The sequence below is a fragment of the Adelges cooleyi genome, unplaced genomic scaffold (assembly GCF_023614345.1).
Source record: "Adelges cooleyi isolate 19-005CV unplaced genomic scaffold, UGA_ACOO_1.1 ACOO_flye_CR_arks_rails_tigmint_CR_PRNA_122, whole genome shotgun sequence".
In the NCBI taxonomy this organism is placed as follows: domain Eukaryota; kingdom Metazoa; phylum Arthropoda; class Insecta; order Hemiptera; family Adelgidae; genus Adelges; species Adelges cooleyi.
Genome location: NW_026095776.1, coordinates 57,603 through 72,362, shown reverse-complemented (window position 1 = coordinate 72,362; position 14,760 = coordinate 57,603). Strand labels below are relative to the sequence as shown.

Below are 14,760 nucleotides of genomic sequence, written 5' to 3'. Positions count from 1 at the left end.
CACAATAATAAACTTATTGTAAATAATTATCTCACTGGGTTTAATTAATAATTTAATTTAATTTTCCATACAGTTTTTACACAATGTTATCTCAACTTCTTCCATTTTTTGTTTTGGTTTTTACCCCCTCCAAATTTAAATTTGTTGATAGCAACTTTTGAAACTAAAATAGTAACGCATACATTTCACTATCTTTTTTTTTGAGAATTCTGTATTAAAAAAATTAACTGGTCGATATAGAGTTTTGAATAAATATTGTTAAAGTTATAAGAGTTTAAAAGTTAGGATAAGAGGGGAAATGCGGTTGGGAAATGCACACAGATAAAAATAATACTACACTCCACCCTTTCTCCTGCCAGTCAAAATTTGTATTGCATTATTCTCAATTTAAAAAGTTAATGAAATATATGCGCCACCATTTAAGTTTCAAAAGTTGCTATCAAAAAAACTAAGTTGGGAGGGTTTTTAAAAAAATATAAATAAATAAAAAATTGAGATTCCATTGCATGAAAACACTATTAAAAAAAAAAATCTTATTTAACCCAGTGAGATATTGAGTGGTTAACGATAAGTTGATAACCTTGTATTATCACATAACATAATTATATTAATAACGTTAGTTCATAAAAACACATGCAGAACCCTTATATGTTTAATCATTAACATAATATGCTATCAACTTGCGGTATAATTTTAAAAACAAGTTTCAGATCCAAAGCCCGAAATCTAGGTCCAAAATTGAGTACTTTCGCTCCTCATAGGAAAGTGGTTTATGATATTTTGCTGGAATTTACGAAACATGTGCAAATGATAAAAAAAAATATTCTACAAAAGTTTAAAGATATTTCGACTATATTACAAAAAGTTATAGCGTTTAAATGTTTAGCCCTATTAATATTAAGTTAATTGTATCTTTCATAAGCAACTTGTCTAAAATTAAACTTGCTAAAATTAGCATAACTCACAAAAAGTCATGACAGATTTTTACCTAAAATTACAAAAATAGAAATGTAAGGGCCGAAGGCAGACATTTATAGGCCACTTTACCCGGTTACCAATGGCTATTTACCGATTAGTCTGTGTTGTGTTATGATGTAGATAGCTCTACTGGAGGTGTAAGGGTTCAACTGATTAAAATCAGAGAGCTATGATTTGCGAAAATGTGTAGGTTGAGTACATATGTGGATGTGTAGAGAAACTTATAAACTAAAACAAATTGCCGACTCAATTAAATAATTAAAAATAATAATATTTTCAACAATAATTTGAAAATTATCTCGGTTATCGTTTGCACGAATTGTTTTGTAAGTTAAAAATTGTGTACATAGCCCTCCGCTGAGATTCCGCCTTTACTATTACTCATACTACTATAATATTAAGTAAATATAATATTATACTCTACTTGGTATTAAGCTTCAGAATATTGTAAATATGTTATTCATAACGAAAAATGACAAATTTTGCTTGTGTTAACAAATTTGCATAAACAATTCTGCAAAATACAACTAGATTTTTATTGTTTCGGTCGGCAATATATAAGCTATTCGATCAGTCGTAAAAAAACCATTACAGCAGCCAGTATAACTATCATTGCACTTATTTGGTAAGTAATATACGAAATTGTTTTCTTATATTTACTGGTTTTATATATTTCCTAAGTATAGAATGTATTAAATGTATACGAAATAACACTTTTTAATATAATATGTACAATAAGTAAAATGGCTTGTTTTTTTTTTTACAAAGCTGGACGACTTGAGTGAAGGGGGCGACCAGTGACACTACTTTAGGTGTAAAAAATCACTTAGACTATTTAAATAATATTTTTAAAAATTATTTGAATACATTTTTAAACGAAGAACTTTTATTTAAATAATTTGTTATCTAGATGATTATTCAGATATATTTTAATAAAATTCTGGTTATAACTACGCATAGCATAGTACTATAGTAGGTACTGCAGGCGTTTATTTGAAAGTGATTTTATCCTAGTAAGTCAGTACAGTGAGGTCGAGGCATAATAGGATCAGAGCAGTAGGGACGGAGAGGTTACAGGTCACAGAAAAACAAAATGTATTTTTAAGTAGCAGATTTTGTTGTTATTGTACAGTAAAAATTTCAGTTCCCTAGATCTAACTTGAAAAATTGTTATTTAATCGCGGTTTTTAGATTTCAGACCACTGTGGTCTGTACGTATGTGTTAGCGAGTTAATGAAAAGCTAGTTAAAAGTTAATGAATTGTATATTTTAAAAGTTGTTATCAAAAAATATAACTATTTTATATAATAAGCTAGTGAATAATTCTAATGAATTGTCATAGTGTAAACATTTCTAATTTTTAAGTGTTATTACATTTATTTGATTTTATAGAAAATGGTTAACGATACTATATTCTTAGGCTACCAGAATGAATACATATAACGTGTTTAATGTAAGCAAACAAAATCCGCCTTGACATAATTAAGAGGCCTCTACATCTGTGTAGTTTCCATCGAAAACAACTCTATTTAATTCAACCATATTCTGAAACGCGCGAAACGACAGTAAATTTTAAAGCTAGTAAACATACTTTGTCAATAATTGTTATTAAATATTTTCTGTAATCGTATCTCGTGGTTAAGTATTTTTTGAATCGATGTAAGACACCATGATTTTTTATCTGCATGGCTATAGCAGCAGAAGTTTAAACTTCACACCTGACTAATGTAAATAAGTAAACACAATGAAAAAAAAATAATCCTGCTTAAAGTTAAAGAATTTACATAGGGAAATCTGCAATAAATATCTAGATTTTATTTTAAGTATAAACGATCTAAACGCTTTAATGCCAATTTTTATCGTAGTCATTATTTACAAAAACAAAAAAAAAATTGTTCGTAGCTTCTTGCTGCTTTGTTTATGTTAAATGTTTCCATCTATACCACGTATATTGTAAATGGACATCTACATATTATAATATTATTTATTACTATATGTTGCTGGCCTAATACAAGTGATGTATAAAGTTATGATATTTTATTGTACTTAGAATCTATGTGAATTGTTTTTTTAGTAGTTTAGTGTAGGACTTTAAGCACTTGTTTAGCTGTATACCATAGTATACTTATACCTATGATACTATTTGAGCTCCTCCTCCATACGTAGAAACTCTAATATTATGTTTACATACTGAACACAAAAAAACCATGTATTTTTAAAACAAGTGTTTTCCACTAGCTGAATCATAGCACCAGAAATTGTTAGATACTACTCATATTATTATTATTTAAGTACTTAAAAAATAGTTATCCAAAACTTGTTATCGGCCAGTCATTTTTAGTACAATATTATAAATTTAAAAACTTTTTTTAGAAACGTGCTTTTCTAAAAATAGTAAAAAGTGAACTAAAAAAAAAAAAAAATTACTACAAGAACAATTTACCAGTCAATTGTAGCACATTTTATCTAAGATTTCAGTTACTTTGAAAACAACCGAAAATTAACTTCAATTTTAAATAATGTTAAACATATTTACTTTTTGACTAAAAAGAAAAGCATGGACCCTATCAACTAAGTCCCTAATAATTTTATCAGTTAACATTTTACTTAATGTTTTATATTGTAAGTTTTTTTGTAATTTAAATTTGATTTAATATTTGTGTGTGTCACATACATTTCATAATACTTTACTCATTGCATATTATAAATTTATCTATATTTATATTTTATTGTAAGTATACCTTCGTCTAATATAACATATTTTAATTTGTATTATTATTTGCAGACAAAAATGAAAGTAATCTATGTGTTAATGTACTGTGTTTTTTTAAACGTTTTGACAAATGCGGGTATGTAATTCGTTTTTACAAGTATCTACTTAAGGTATTTAGTTTAGATTTAAAAAAAATTAAACAATATTCAATATTCAACTTTTTTACAGATATAGCAGAAAAAAGAAAGATGCTTCATACTACAAGTCAGTACATTTTTTGTTTACAAAATATTATTTTAAGTTTTACGACTTACAGTTTTTATATATAATTTATTACAGACATACTCATCGAAATACATATTGGAAAAGGTAAGATATACTTAAAATGATTAATACTATGAATTGAATGGTTTTTTTTGTACTTGCCATTTGCCTGACTGTAAGGTAATTTATATTTATGAACTATAATCATATAAAAATGTTTTCATTTATTGGCCTTTGTGTGTATTGTATTTTTAAAAATGGGGGTTTTCCGAAGAACTCTAGGAATTCTCAACAGTGGTGAAGTCGAGGTTTGATGAGGATAGTAAGCTTAAATAATGTAACATGTATTGAGAATATTTCTCAAAAGAGTCTCCCACACGAAATATATGGTTACATTATAATAATTCAGTTTGTACAATATTATTGATAATCTAGAATAGATATTATAGAATAATTGTGTCATAAAATTCCAACATGGTTGAACACTCAAAGGATGGACATTGGACACTGATCAAAATTGACACGTTAAAGATACTTATCACACAAAAACGAGTCGGCCATCTTCCAAATATGCTATCACCAAGTAAATTATATATAACTATACATTATTATTTTTAGTTGTATATAGATATAATTTATTATGATTATAGCATATTTGGAACATGGCCGTCATTTTTTGTTTACATTGTTAAGTGACTCTTCTGCTTTAATCTATTCTGTGGTTAAATGGGCCACGTTAAACTCAAAATGTACTTCTGTTCAGAACATTTTTATACATATTATGTCGAATTAAAATTTCGAAATTTGATTTTTTTAATTTAATTAATTTATTTATTTCAGGGACCCTTTGGAATATAATAAAACATTTTGCTTGTATTATTGATTTCTCAATGGGTAACTATTATTACACAACAAAATCGATTAAGTATGCTAGTAGAAGACATTTTTTGGAAATTATACAATAATTGCAAAAACAATTTATCGATGCAACTTTACGAGTGATATAAATATTAAATTTAAATCACTCAATATTTATTTGTAAATGTAACTTCATTATTATTATTAAACATATAATTCTACCTTGACTTCCTCCTTTAAATTTATAATTGAACGTGAAATTAAGTCTAATATCATTTAAAAATACATTTTTATCAATTTTAATTTCAGATCAATTGACTTTTATGTTTGCAATACCTGGTAATAATTGAAAATATTTCAATATAGTTGTTGGTTATTCACAAGAATAAAACGATTCGTTTTAATTTCAGAAAAAAATTTTGATAACGACGGTGCTAAACGTAATTCATTTTTCATATTAGTAATATATTACACACGGTTTTTACACGAGTGTTTAAATTATGAGAAAAATCATATGCATATTAATTTTGCCATCAAAATAGACATATATAAAAATGCATTTTGTTTTTAATTTTAGAGCGTATGTTGGAGTTTGGTCTGCAACTAAAATTACTCGAAGACTCAGGTAATTATAAAATTCAACATATTTTTACAAACACTTTAAAAAACTTATAGTTAAATTTTAATTGTACTTAAAAACATTCAGTTTGAAATCATAGTCATAAACTAAATATTTTCAGCTTAGTGTTAATGATCATTTGATATCATTCTATTCATTTCGTTTACTCAAAACAGCTACTTGAAAATTATTTCAAGTGTTCTAAATTGAATCGATTGTTTATGGAAGGGGTTTAATCCAAAACTACTTTACCATATATAATATATTATATATGGTAATAATAATATATAATATATATATATATTATATATTTATGAGTCTTAACCGTATATAGCCACAGAAAATATTTATAAAAAATATCTAGTTATTTTTTCCGCTCAACGGAAATACATTGAATCGCGGAAATGCTTTAGCATTACGGGTCCGTATAACCATAACGATTGTTTTATTATGAGGTACAACTAATATCACCATACCTCTATCTTTATGATGATGACGCGAAATCGTAACACGATTTTTCCACGCAGATTTCGGAATGACCTATGACATAATAATATGTCATATTAATTAATGTTTCTATTACAGACCTTACTGAAGATGATGTAGCAGCTCAAGGTAATTACTAGGGGTTACGGTTTTAAACGGGTACCCGTGTTTGCTACCCGGGTATTAAGAAATTAAAAACCCGGGTACCCGGGTAATTAAAAAACCGGGTACCTGGGTAATTAAAAATACCTTACTGAAGATGATTTAGCAGCTCTAGGTAATTACGCATTATCCGACAGTTGTAAATAGCGCTTAAAATCTAGATGGTCATTCGAAATTTATTTTAAGTCAATCCAGGTTTCCGTAACGTAATGAGAATAAACTGTTAGAATGAAAACGTTCATTTTACAAGCTTATAATAAACTAAACATAACATTATACAAATATTTGTTCGACCACCTTACGTTCATTTATACGCTATATATTTTAACGTTCAAAAACCTTTACCTCCAACCGAACACAAAAAATTGTACTTTCATTGAACTTTTAAACTTAGAACGTTACACGTTTTAACATCAAATCCCGTTACCCTATTTACACAAATTTAATAAACAAATCATTTTTATACGTTCAGTTCAGTTAAACGATTTTTGAAGTTAAAACGTATGACCGTCATAGGTCTTCAAAATCCCTAAAGAAAAAGAATAAAAACTAATATCAGCTAGTTTAATGGCTTGTATTCACTAGTCGAAATTTGTGTGTGATATTTATTTCTATTGACACTTTAATTGTCAGTGAAAAATCATGCAAGTAATTGTAGTTGCCGTGTATCTTCTTACTATAATAAAATATCGCACAAAGTATTAATTAAACTGCTACTCATTAAAGTTTCTACTTTTTCTTCATTTTGGTCACTGTAACCAGCTAGATTTTTGTTTTATTTAAATAACACACTAGTCGAATAAAATATTATTTGGTTAAAAAATAATAGATTTTTCGAATAACCATTTTTTAAATAGACACCATGTAAACGTATAATTCCAATAAAAACATATTTTAACGATTTGTGTAATTGTTTAACTTGTGTTTTTAAAATAATGTAGTTTGTAATTTTGAAATTTCACCGTGTTTACTGAAGTTACAGAGTTATTTATACTTTGTTTAACACATTTATTGAATTTATCAGCTCGTAGTGATAAATCTATACAAGATCTTGGAGATGCACGAAGAAAAATGTTAGACCCAGTTTTAGCATTGTTAATAATCAATATTATGAGCAGTAAGTAATAAACTAATAAAAAAACTAGTTGTGTCACGGAAAATTGCATAGTCGGACCAACAAACATTACAGTTAACACTTTAAAGTTAAAATAACAACATAAATAAATCGTCCAACTAATTTTCTAGTGAATGAAACTACAAGTTAGTTCAAAAAGTTATTTAATACTTATTCCACCGTTACAGTTTTTTATTAGGTTAATTATCCGTACCTTAGAGCAAAAGTGTATTTAGTAAAAAATTTCTATATTCCGGGTTTTTGATTCACCTAAATTTAAATTGCAAACTCTATTTACTGTTTTATATGACGTATGGACTCTTAGATGAGTTTATCTAAGTTCATTTATTTTATTTAATTAGTGAGTTACTTATTCATTAGAGGTTTAGAGGTGGACGTTAAAGAAAAAAACGAGTGCCAAGGATGTAAGTGAAAATAATAGAGGAAATGCATGATACAAGAGTAAAGAGTGTGTGTGTGTGGAGAAATGGAATATTTTAGTCAAAAGATATACAGCGGGAGGTGCCATTGTGTATGATGTTTACGGAGGACGTTGTGGGAAAGTCCGAAACAATTGGCTGAGAGACTTGAAAAGTGAAGAGAAGCGATTGAAGACAAAGGACTAAGGATTAGCCGGAGTAAAACGGTGACAATCTTGTTTAATTTTGGAGAATGTTATAGGGTAAAACAGGTAATGCAGTTGGATGATGATGAAGTGTGTGAATTTGTAGGTTTAGGAAAAAAAAAGTTTGTTATTATTAATTTATTAATAAATAATTTAATTTTTCTCTCTCCTGTAAAATTAACATTTTGTGACCCAATACACTTTTTCTCTTGAGTGATGATATAAGATTAGCTTTAATTTTAGTTAGTCCAAATATGTATTATTTTGTCAGTACAGCAAGCTGAATTTGGCTAACTTTTGAAAACTTTTTTTTAGACCCAAGGAGTCACAGAATTGATTTTGAGTACACATGTCGAATCATAGGATTGTTCTGGAGTACAAGAATTCCAGCAAGTTACATAAACACTGCAATTGTTTCAGATGACGAGACTTGTGTCATACGCCATGGAAGGTTAGACAGGAAGTCATTCAAACGCTTTGGGCTTGATATACATTATGTGGACAACAACGACCATAGCGATACAGGAAACAGCATAGTTCGTGATTTAACGATATTATGAGCATAAATATTTTCTATTTTCTCAGGTTTATTTTAATAAATGATACATAAATTATAATGTACATCTGTTATTATATTTAAATTTTTTTTTGCGTGCCTCACTTATATCAAAATTGTTAAATAATTTAACCTTCTGCAAAATAAAACGATTTTACTCGCTATTATAAACTATTTGATTTATTTCAGTCATAATTTGTATTGGCTTAATATACAGGCTTTTTAGGGCCTTTGTCGGGACCACTACTCCTCTCCGTCCACCCCATCTGCCGACATTGCTTCACAATTATTTAATCTTAGTAATTTTAAGTCCTTACATTTTTTTTTTAGTATATCCATTTTGTCACTTCTCGGACCATTTGCTTGTAATAACAAAAAATTAAAAGAAGTGAGAAAAGTAATATCGATGTCTGTGGAATGAGGTACATTTGAGTGTATTGATCAGTTATACGTTAAAACGTTTCATTTGAGTTTTTCCGTTTTGTTTGTTAAATGTTTATTTATTACATATAATATTATTTTCATTGTTTTAAATACACATGAGTCTACTATATGAATTCTCCAAGAAGAAAGTCAACACTTTTTATGAATCAATAATTTAAATAACACACTTTATTCATCACAGTACACATATCAACACCTCTCGTGTAGACCGTCACATAAGGACTAGCTTGGTTACGACCATGAAATGACATGGGTAGAACCGGTGGGTTAGATAGTGTAGCCAACGTTGCTAACACCACATGCCTTGTTCTGGTCCAGTGACGGTCTTGGAGTAGTAGCTCTTCGTTGACAAGGTTAATTTATTTTTTTAATAAATAAAAGAAGTACACTTATGCTTGTTTTATAAATATTAGCTGGTAGGCGACCGGGTAGCTCACAGATAGTAGCTGGTAGTTGGCCGGATAGGTCACAGATTCTGAGTGGTAGATCAGTGTCTAGCTGTTAGTTTAGCTATCTGTCAGGTCAGAAACCATCTACCTATTAATAAAGTGAGTGTCCGGTGCTATTTACTTTACGGGCTTGGAAGCAATGATTTAAAAAAAAATGAAACGTCTAGAGGTTAGTGTCCAGACCTCCGCCGCCTCGGGCGTATGGGTCACAGATTCCGAGTACTGTATGCTTGTACGGTTATTCCGGCACTGCGTTTTAAATTAACGTCGTTATAATTCATAGTACCTTTATCTAATAAATCAGAATTCATATCAAGTTTCGAAAAACTATTTCGCAAGCTAAGTACGGATTAAGTGTAGTGTCAGTCTAGATATCTGTCAGGTCAGAAACGACCTACTAAAAAAGCCAGTTTCTGGTGCTTCTTGCTTGAAGACTAGCGTTACGTATCAGCAGTTCCTATATTTATATATATAAATCGTGGGGATTGTCCACCATACGCGAGTGCCCCACGGGCACTACATGTTACTCGTGTAAATTGCGTTTCACAATAAACGTCACGAACATTATTACTTATATAAATCTAAATGTGTTTATACAATGTAATCTCAATTTTTCACATTTTTTTTTAACTTTTGCAATTTTTAAAACTTGAATTGTAATGTATACATTTTATTAACTTTTTAAATAAAAAATAATGTACTCAACAATTTGACTGGTCGAAATGGTAATTTTTAAAGTTATACGATGAATACAAATTAAGATGGGAAGGGAAGTGCAGTTGAAAAGTGTGCGTGGATAAAAATAATTGTAACTTCAATAACTTCAAAAATAGTTATCATAGTTGTTATCAAAAAACGGTAAGAGAAGGGTAAAAACAATACAAATTATGAAAAATTAATTTCACATTGTATAAACACACTATGAAAAAACAAAAAAAATGTATAAATCATTCATATTTTAAGAAAAATGAGTGTCTTACATCACATGGATCACTCTCTATACAAATACTTATTGAGTTAGTTGTATTTATAGGAATAATTTTTTTTATGAATTACTATTGATAGACATGGAGACAGACGGCACAAGAAATGAGACTGGAAGAACTGTACGACAAAAATTTCACCTATAAAGCTATACAAGTTATTTACAAGAAATGTTAACGCCAATCAACGTTTCGAGCATAGGTTGGTTCTTTGAGAAATATGAAAATATTTTTTATTCAAATGAAACCGACAAACGAAAACATAATATTGGTACATAAACCTTATCAGCAACTCAATACTTTATATATTTGAACTAAATACATATATGCTTACGCAACTTCAACAGAAAATTTAGAATAAACAACTTTTTATTTTATTTATTATATTTGAATTGTTTCAACATAATCTTGTTTTTAGAATATAAAATTAAACAACTTAAGCTCACTTTACTTCATAGCCTGTTTTTTAATAACTAACTTAATCACATATACATTTCACATATATTTTACTATCAAATTTTATTTTATTTTTTAAGCACAAATTCTGTAATTCTCTCTCTATATATATATTATATTATTATTCATAACAATAACTTACAATTATTATATTCTAAATAATCACCATATTATTATCAATTAAGTCTTTATTATCTTAACTATTATATTTAGATAATAAAACAAGCGCTACTCGTACATTGAATCTCAAAGGTAAAGATATAGCAGACATAATATTGGTACATAAACCTTATCATTAATTTTTCAATTCAATACTTTATATATTTAAACTGAATACATATGATTACGCAACATCAACAGAAAGTTTAGATTAAACAACTTAAGCTCACTTTACTTCATAGCCTGTTTTTAATAATTAACTTAATCATTACCTAGGTATATTTATGCATTTAAATCCTAATATTTCACATATATTTTATTATTAATTTTTTTAAATTTTTTTATCACAAATCCTGTAATTCTCTCTCTATATATATATTATATTATTATTCTTAACAATTATTTTATTCTAATGAATCATATTATTATCAATTAAGTTTTTATTATCTTAACTATTATATTCACATAATAAAACAATGCGCTACTCGTACATTGAATCTCGAAGGCAAAGATATAGCAGACATATCTATTCCAATTTTGTACATAGTTAAAAATAATAAGCCAAGTCGTTTACATTTAGTAGGAATTCATCAAAGCCAAGTGTAACTAGTTGGGATGACTCGGAAATTATTATTTTCCGAGACAAATAGTTCTGCTTTACTCTTTCAGTTTTAGCATCTCTACCTCTTCTATTTTAATAAACTGTTACGTTGCTTAGTAATAGTTGAACCAAGGAAACCCTCCAAATGTATTCTCGAGTGTACTTATTACCAAAAAGGCTTACATACAACAAAAGTATACGACTTATTGACTAGGTGTGTTAAACGCCCGGGAAACCCTTTCTTATGTCAGAAATCAAAAGAAGTTTCTTTGAATTTGTTAATTGTGAAAACACCCATCCAGCTCCAGATCTCAATAATATTTTTTTATTAAATTAGAACGTCAACGGACTAAACAAATAGAATAAACTGGTATTAAAGGTGTATATTAGAAGTATGGCCCGCTTCCTGTTTGTCAGCATAATAGAGCTACGACGCGATGGTATAAGAAATGTGTAAACCGTGCGGCGTAACTTTTATCGCGATCCCACCGCTATGAGCACGGTTGTCGGACGCCACACCCTATAAAATAATTTCTTTGTTTCGAGTGCGATGAATATTCTAACAAAATCGTACCAGGGTCCCATGTTCATCCGGCGTCAGATGTACGCAGCTCGGCTCAATGATAGGATAATTTTAAATTTGTTGGTTTTCACCTACTGAAGGAAAGTTAAAACATACCGTAATTTAAAATAAAAATATATTGTAATCATATACTTTCCATTATTGGTAAAATAAAAGTTTTTAAGCGACGGTTTAAACGCATGAGAATGGTTGGAATGTCAACTTGACAGTGCGCCAAGGTAAATTCCAAAAATACCAGTGTATGAATTCCTACATGAACCAATTCATTTGGGTTTTCTCACCCTCATATATCTTCCTTCTCCTGAGATTGGCTTTTGAAATTTGAAACACACATTTAACTTAAGTATCTTAGGACACAGTACAAATTGACTATTGAGCCTTATCAAAGAGGGAGAAAGTTTACATTTTCGTTCAACATACGTTTTCAAAGTTTACATTTTTATAAGGACAAATTATAAGGCACTTACCATATTGATAGAAACCTGAAAATTAGAACAAAGGCACGTGTTAATACTAAAATTTAATCTGATGTCCATACTAGTATTAACACATTTTAAACATAAAACGAGCGGCATTTATTTAAAAACACCTCATGCCACACCCCATAAAATAATTTCTTTGTTTTGAATGCGACGACTATTCTACCAAAATCGTACCAGGGCCCCATGTTCATAGGCTATAGCTCACCGACTTAACAATCTGGCGTCCGATGTATGCAGCTCGGCGCAACTATAGGATAATATTAAATTTGTCGGTGTTCGCTTACTGTAAGTACACTATAGAAAAGTTAAAATTGTACCGTAATTAAAAATAAAAATATATTGTATTCATATACTTCCCATTGTATCTAAAAAAAATCGACCCTCTTCACAAAGACTTTTAAATCGCATATTGAACATTCTTGAAGGTCTTTTCACAAGTTTTTAATCAACGGTAGTTAAAATCGTGTCTTTAAAATTCAGAATTATGCGATATTAGAGAAACCCTATTAAGTCTTGTGTACCCATTTTAATTATTTAAAACTGGTTATCGACCAGTCCAAATGTTCAGTAAATTATTCTTTAATAAAAAAATCAACTAAATACATATGTTACATATTTAAATTAAAAAAGTTAATAAATCTTTGCCGAATACTAAAAAAAAAAAATTTGAATACTTTCTAGTTTCTATAGGGTATTTTGTACTCAGTCTGCAGTCAGCTTAACTATAAATATATAATTAATTCGTAGTATTAGTTAATACATATAATTAAAATTTAGATAATTTAAACCAGTTATTTGATACAAAATAAAAATGGTTCCCCGCAAAAAGTTGAACTTATAACTTCATGGTCGAAATGAGATTTTTAATAGGTTTAAGGTGCCTAGAGGCTGTAATAAAATTTAGCGTAAATAGAACATTGGCATTTCCATTATCCTGTGTTCTTATTAAGTCTAATTTCCATTCTGAAAAATGATATGAATTCCTCAAAAGAAAGAAAGAAAGAAAGAAAAGAAACACACAAACAAACAAACAAACAAAGAAAAAAAAGATAGAAAAAAAGAAAGAATCATACAAATAAGGTAACGAAATAAAAGAAAGAAACAAAGAAAGAAAAGAAAGAAAGAAAAGAAAGAAAGAAAAGAAAGAAAGAAAAGAAAGAAAGAAAAGAAAGAAACAAAGAAAGAAAAGAAACAAAAGAAAAAAAAAAAGATAAGAAAGAAAGAAAGAAAGAAAAAAATAGAAACAAAAAAAGAAACAAAATAAAGAAAAGGAAGGAAGAAAAGAAAGAAAGAAAAGAAAGAAACAAAGAAAGAAAAGAAACAAAAGAAAAAAAAAAAAGATAAGAAAGAAAGAAAGAAAGAAAAAAATAGAAACAAAAAAAGAAACAAAATAAAGAAAAGGAAGGAAGAAAAGAAAGAAAGAAAAGAAAGAAACAAAGAAAGAAAAGAAACAAAAGAAACGAAAAAAGATAAGAAAGAAAGAAAGAAAGAAAAAAAAAAGAAACAAAAAAAGAAACAAAAGAAAAAAAAGAAAGAAAGAAACAATAAAACAAAGAAACAAAGAAAGAAACAAAGAAAGGAAGATAGAAAGAAAGAAACAAACAAAAAAACCTAGAAAGAAAAGAATGAAAAGATACAAAGAAAGAAAAAAAAGAATGAAACAAACAAAGAAAAAAAAGAAACAATCAAACAAAGAAAGAAAAGAAAGAAATAAAGAAAGATAGAACGATAGAAAGAAAGAAACAAAGTAAGAAAAATAGCAAGAAAGAAAGAAAGTAAGAGAGAATGAAACAAACAAACAATGAAAGAAACAAAGAAAGATAGAACGATATAAAGAAAGAAACAAAGTAAGAAAGAAAGAATGAAACAAACAAACAATGAAAGAAACAAAAAAAGAAAGAAAAGAAAGAAAGAAACAATAAAACAGAGAAACAAAGAAAGGAAGATAGAAAGAAAGAAAGAAACAAAAAAAACTTGAAAGAAAAGAATGAAAAGAAACAAAGAAAGAAAAAAAAGAATGAAACAAACAAAGAAAAAAAAGAAACAATCAAACAAAGAAAGAAAAGAAAGAAATAAAGAAAGATGTTCTCTTTTGAAAGAAAGAAACAAAGTAAGAAAAATAAAAAGAATGAAAGAAAAAAAGAAAGAAAGAAAGAAAGAAAGAATGAAACAAACAAACAATGAAAGAAACAAAGAAAGAAACAAACAAAGAAAAAAAGAAAGAAAGA

General features: G+C 28.2%; 1 protein-coding gene across 14 annotated transcripts in view; it reads left to right on the top strand.

Moving 5' to 3' along the window:
* The window catches only part of LOC126847857 (uncharacterized), a 111,275-nt gene that overhangs the window by 41,456 nt on the left and 55,059 nt on the right, over positions 1-14,760 (top strand). Inside the window, exons 1-11 of one of the 14 annotated variants that reach the window (XM_050588267.1) lie at positions 1,523-1,603; positions 3,764-3,827; positions 3,920-3,955; positions 4,031-4,060; positions 4,796-4,849; positions 5,123-5,152; positions 5,224-5,253; positions 5,391-5,438; positions 6,018-6,047; positions 7,105-7,197; positions 8,135-8,525. The exons of 2 other annotated variants lie outside the window; for them this stretch is intronic. In XM_050588267.1, coding sequence (XP_050444224.1) covers positions 3,770-3,827; positions 3,920-3,955; positions 4,031-4,060; positions 4,796-4,849; positions 5,123-5,152; positions 5,224-5,253; positions 5,391-5,438; positions 6,018-6,047; positions 7,105-7,197; positions 8,135-8,379 — 654 coding nt within the window. In that variant the 5' untranslated portion in view covers positions 1,523-1,603; positions 3,764-3,769 and the 3' untranslated portion in view covers positions 8,380-8,525. Of the gene's footprint in view, positions 1-1,522; positions 1,604-3,763; positions 3,828-3,919; positions 3,956-4,030; positions 4,061-4,795; positions 4,850-5,122; positions 5,153-5,223; positions 5,254-5,390; positions 5,439-6,017; positions 6,048-7,104; positions 7,198-8,134; positions 8,528-14,760 lie in introns of those variants that run through there. 11 more of the 14 variants (XM_050588268.1, XM_050588270.1, XM_050588261.1 and 8 more) reach the window with 11 other exon arrangements.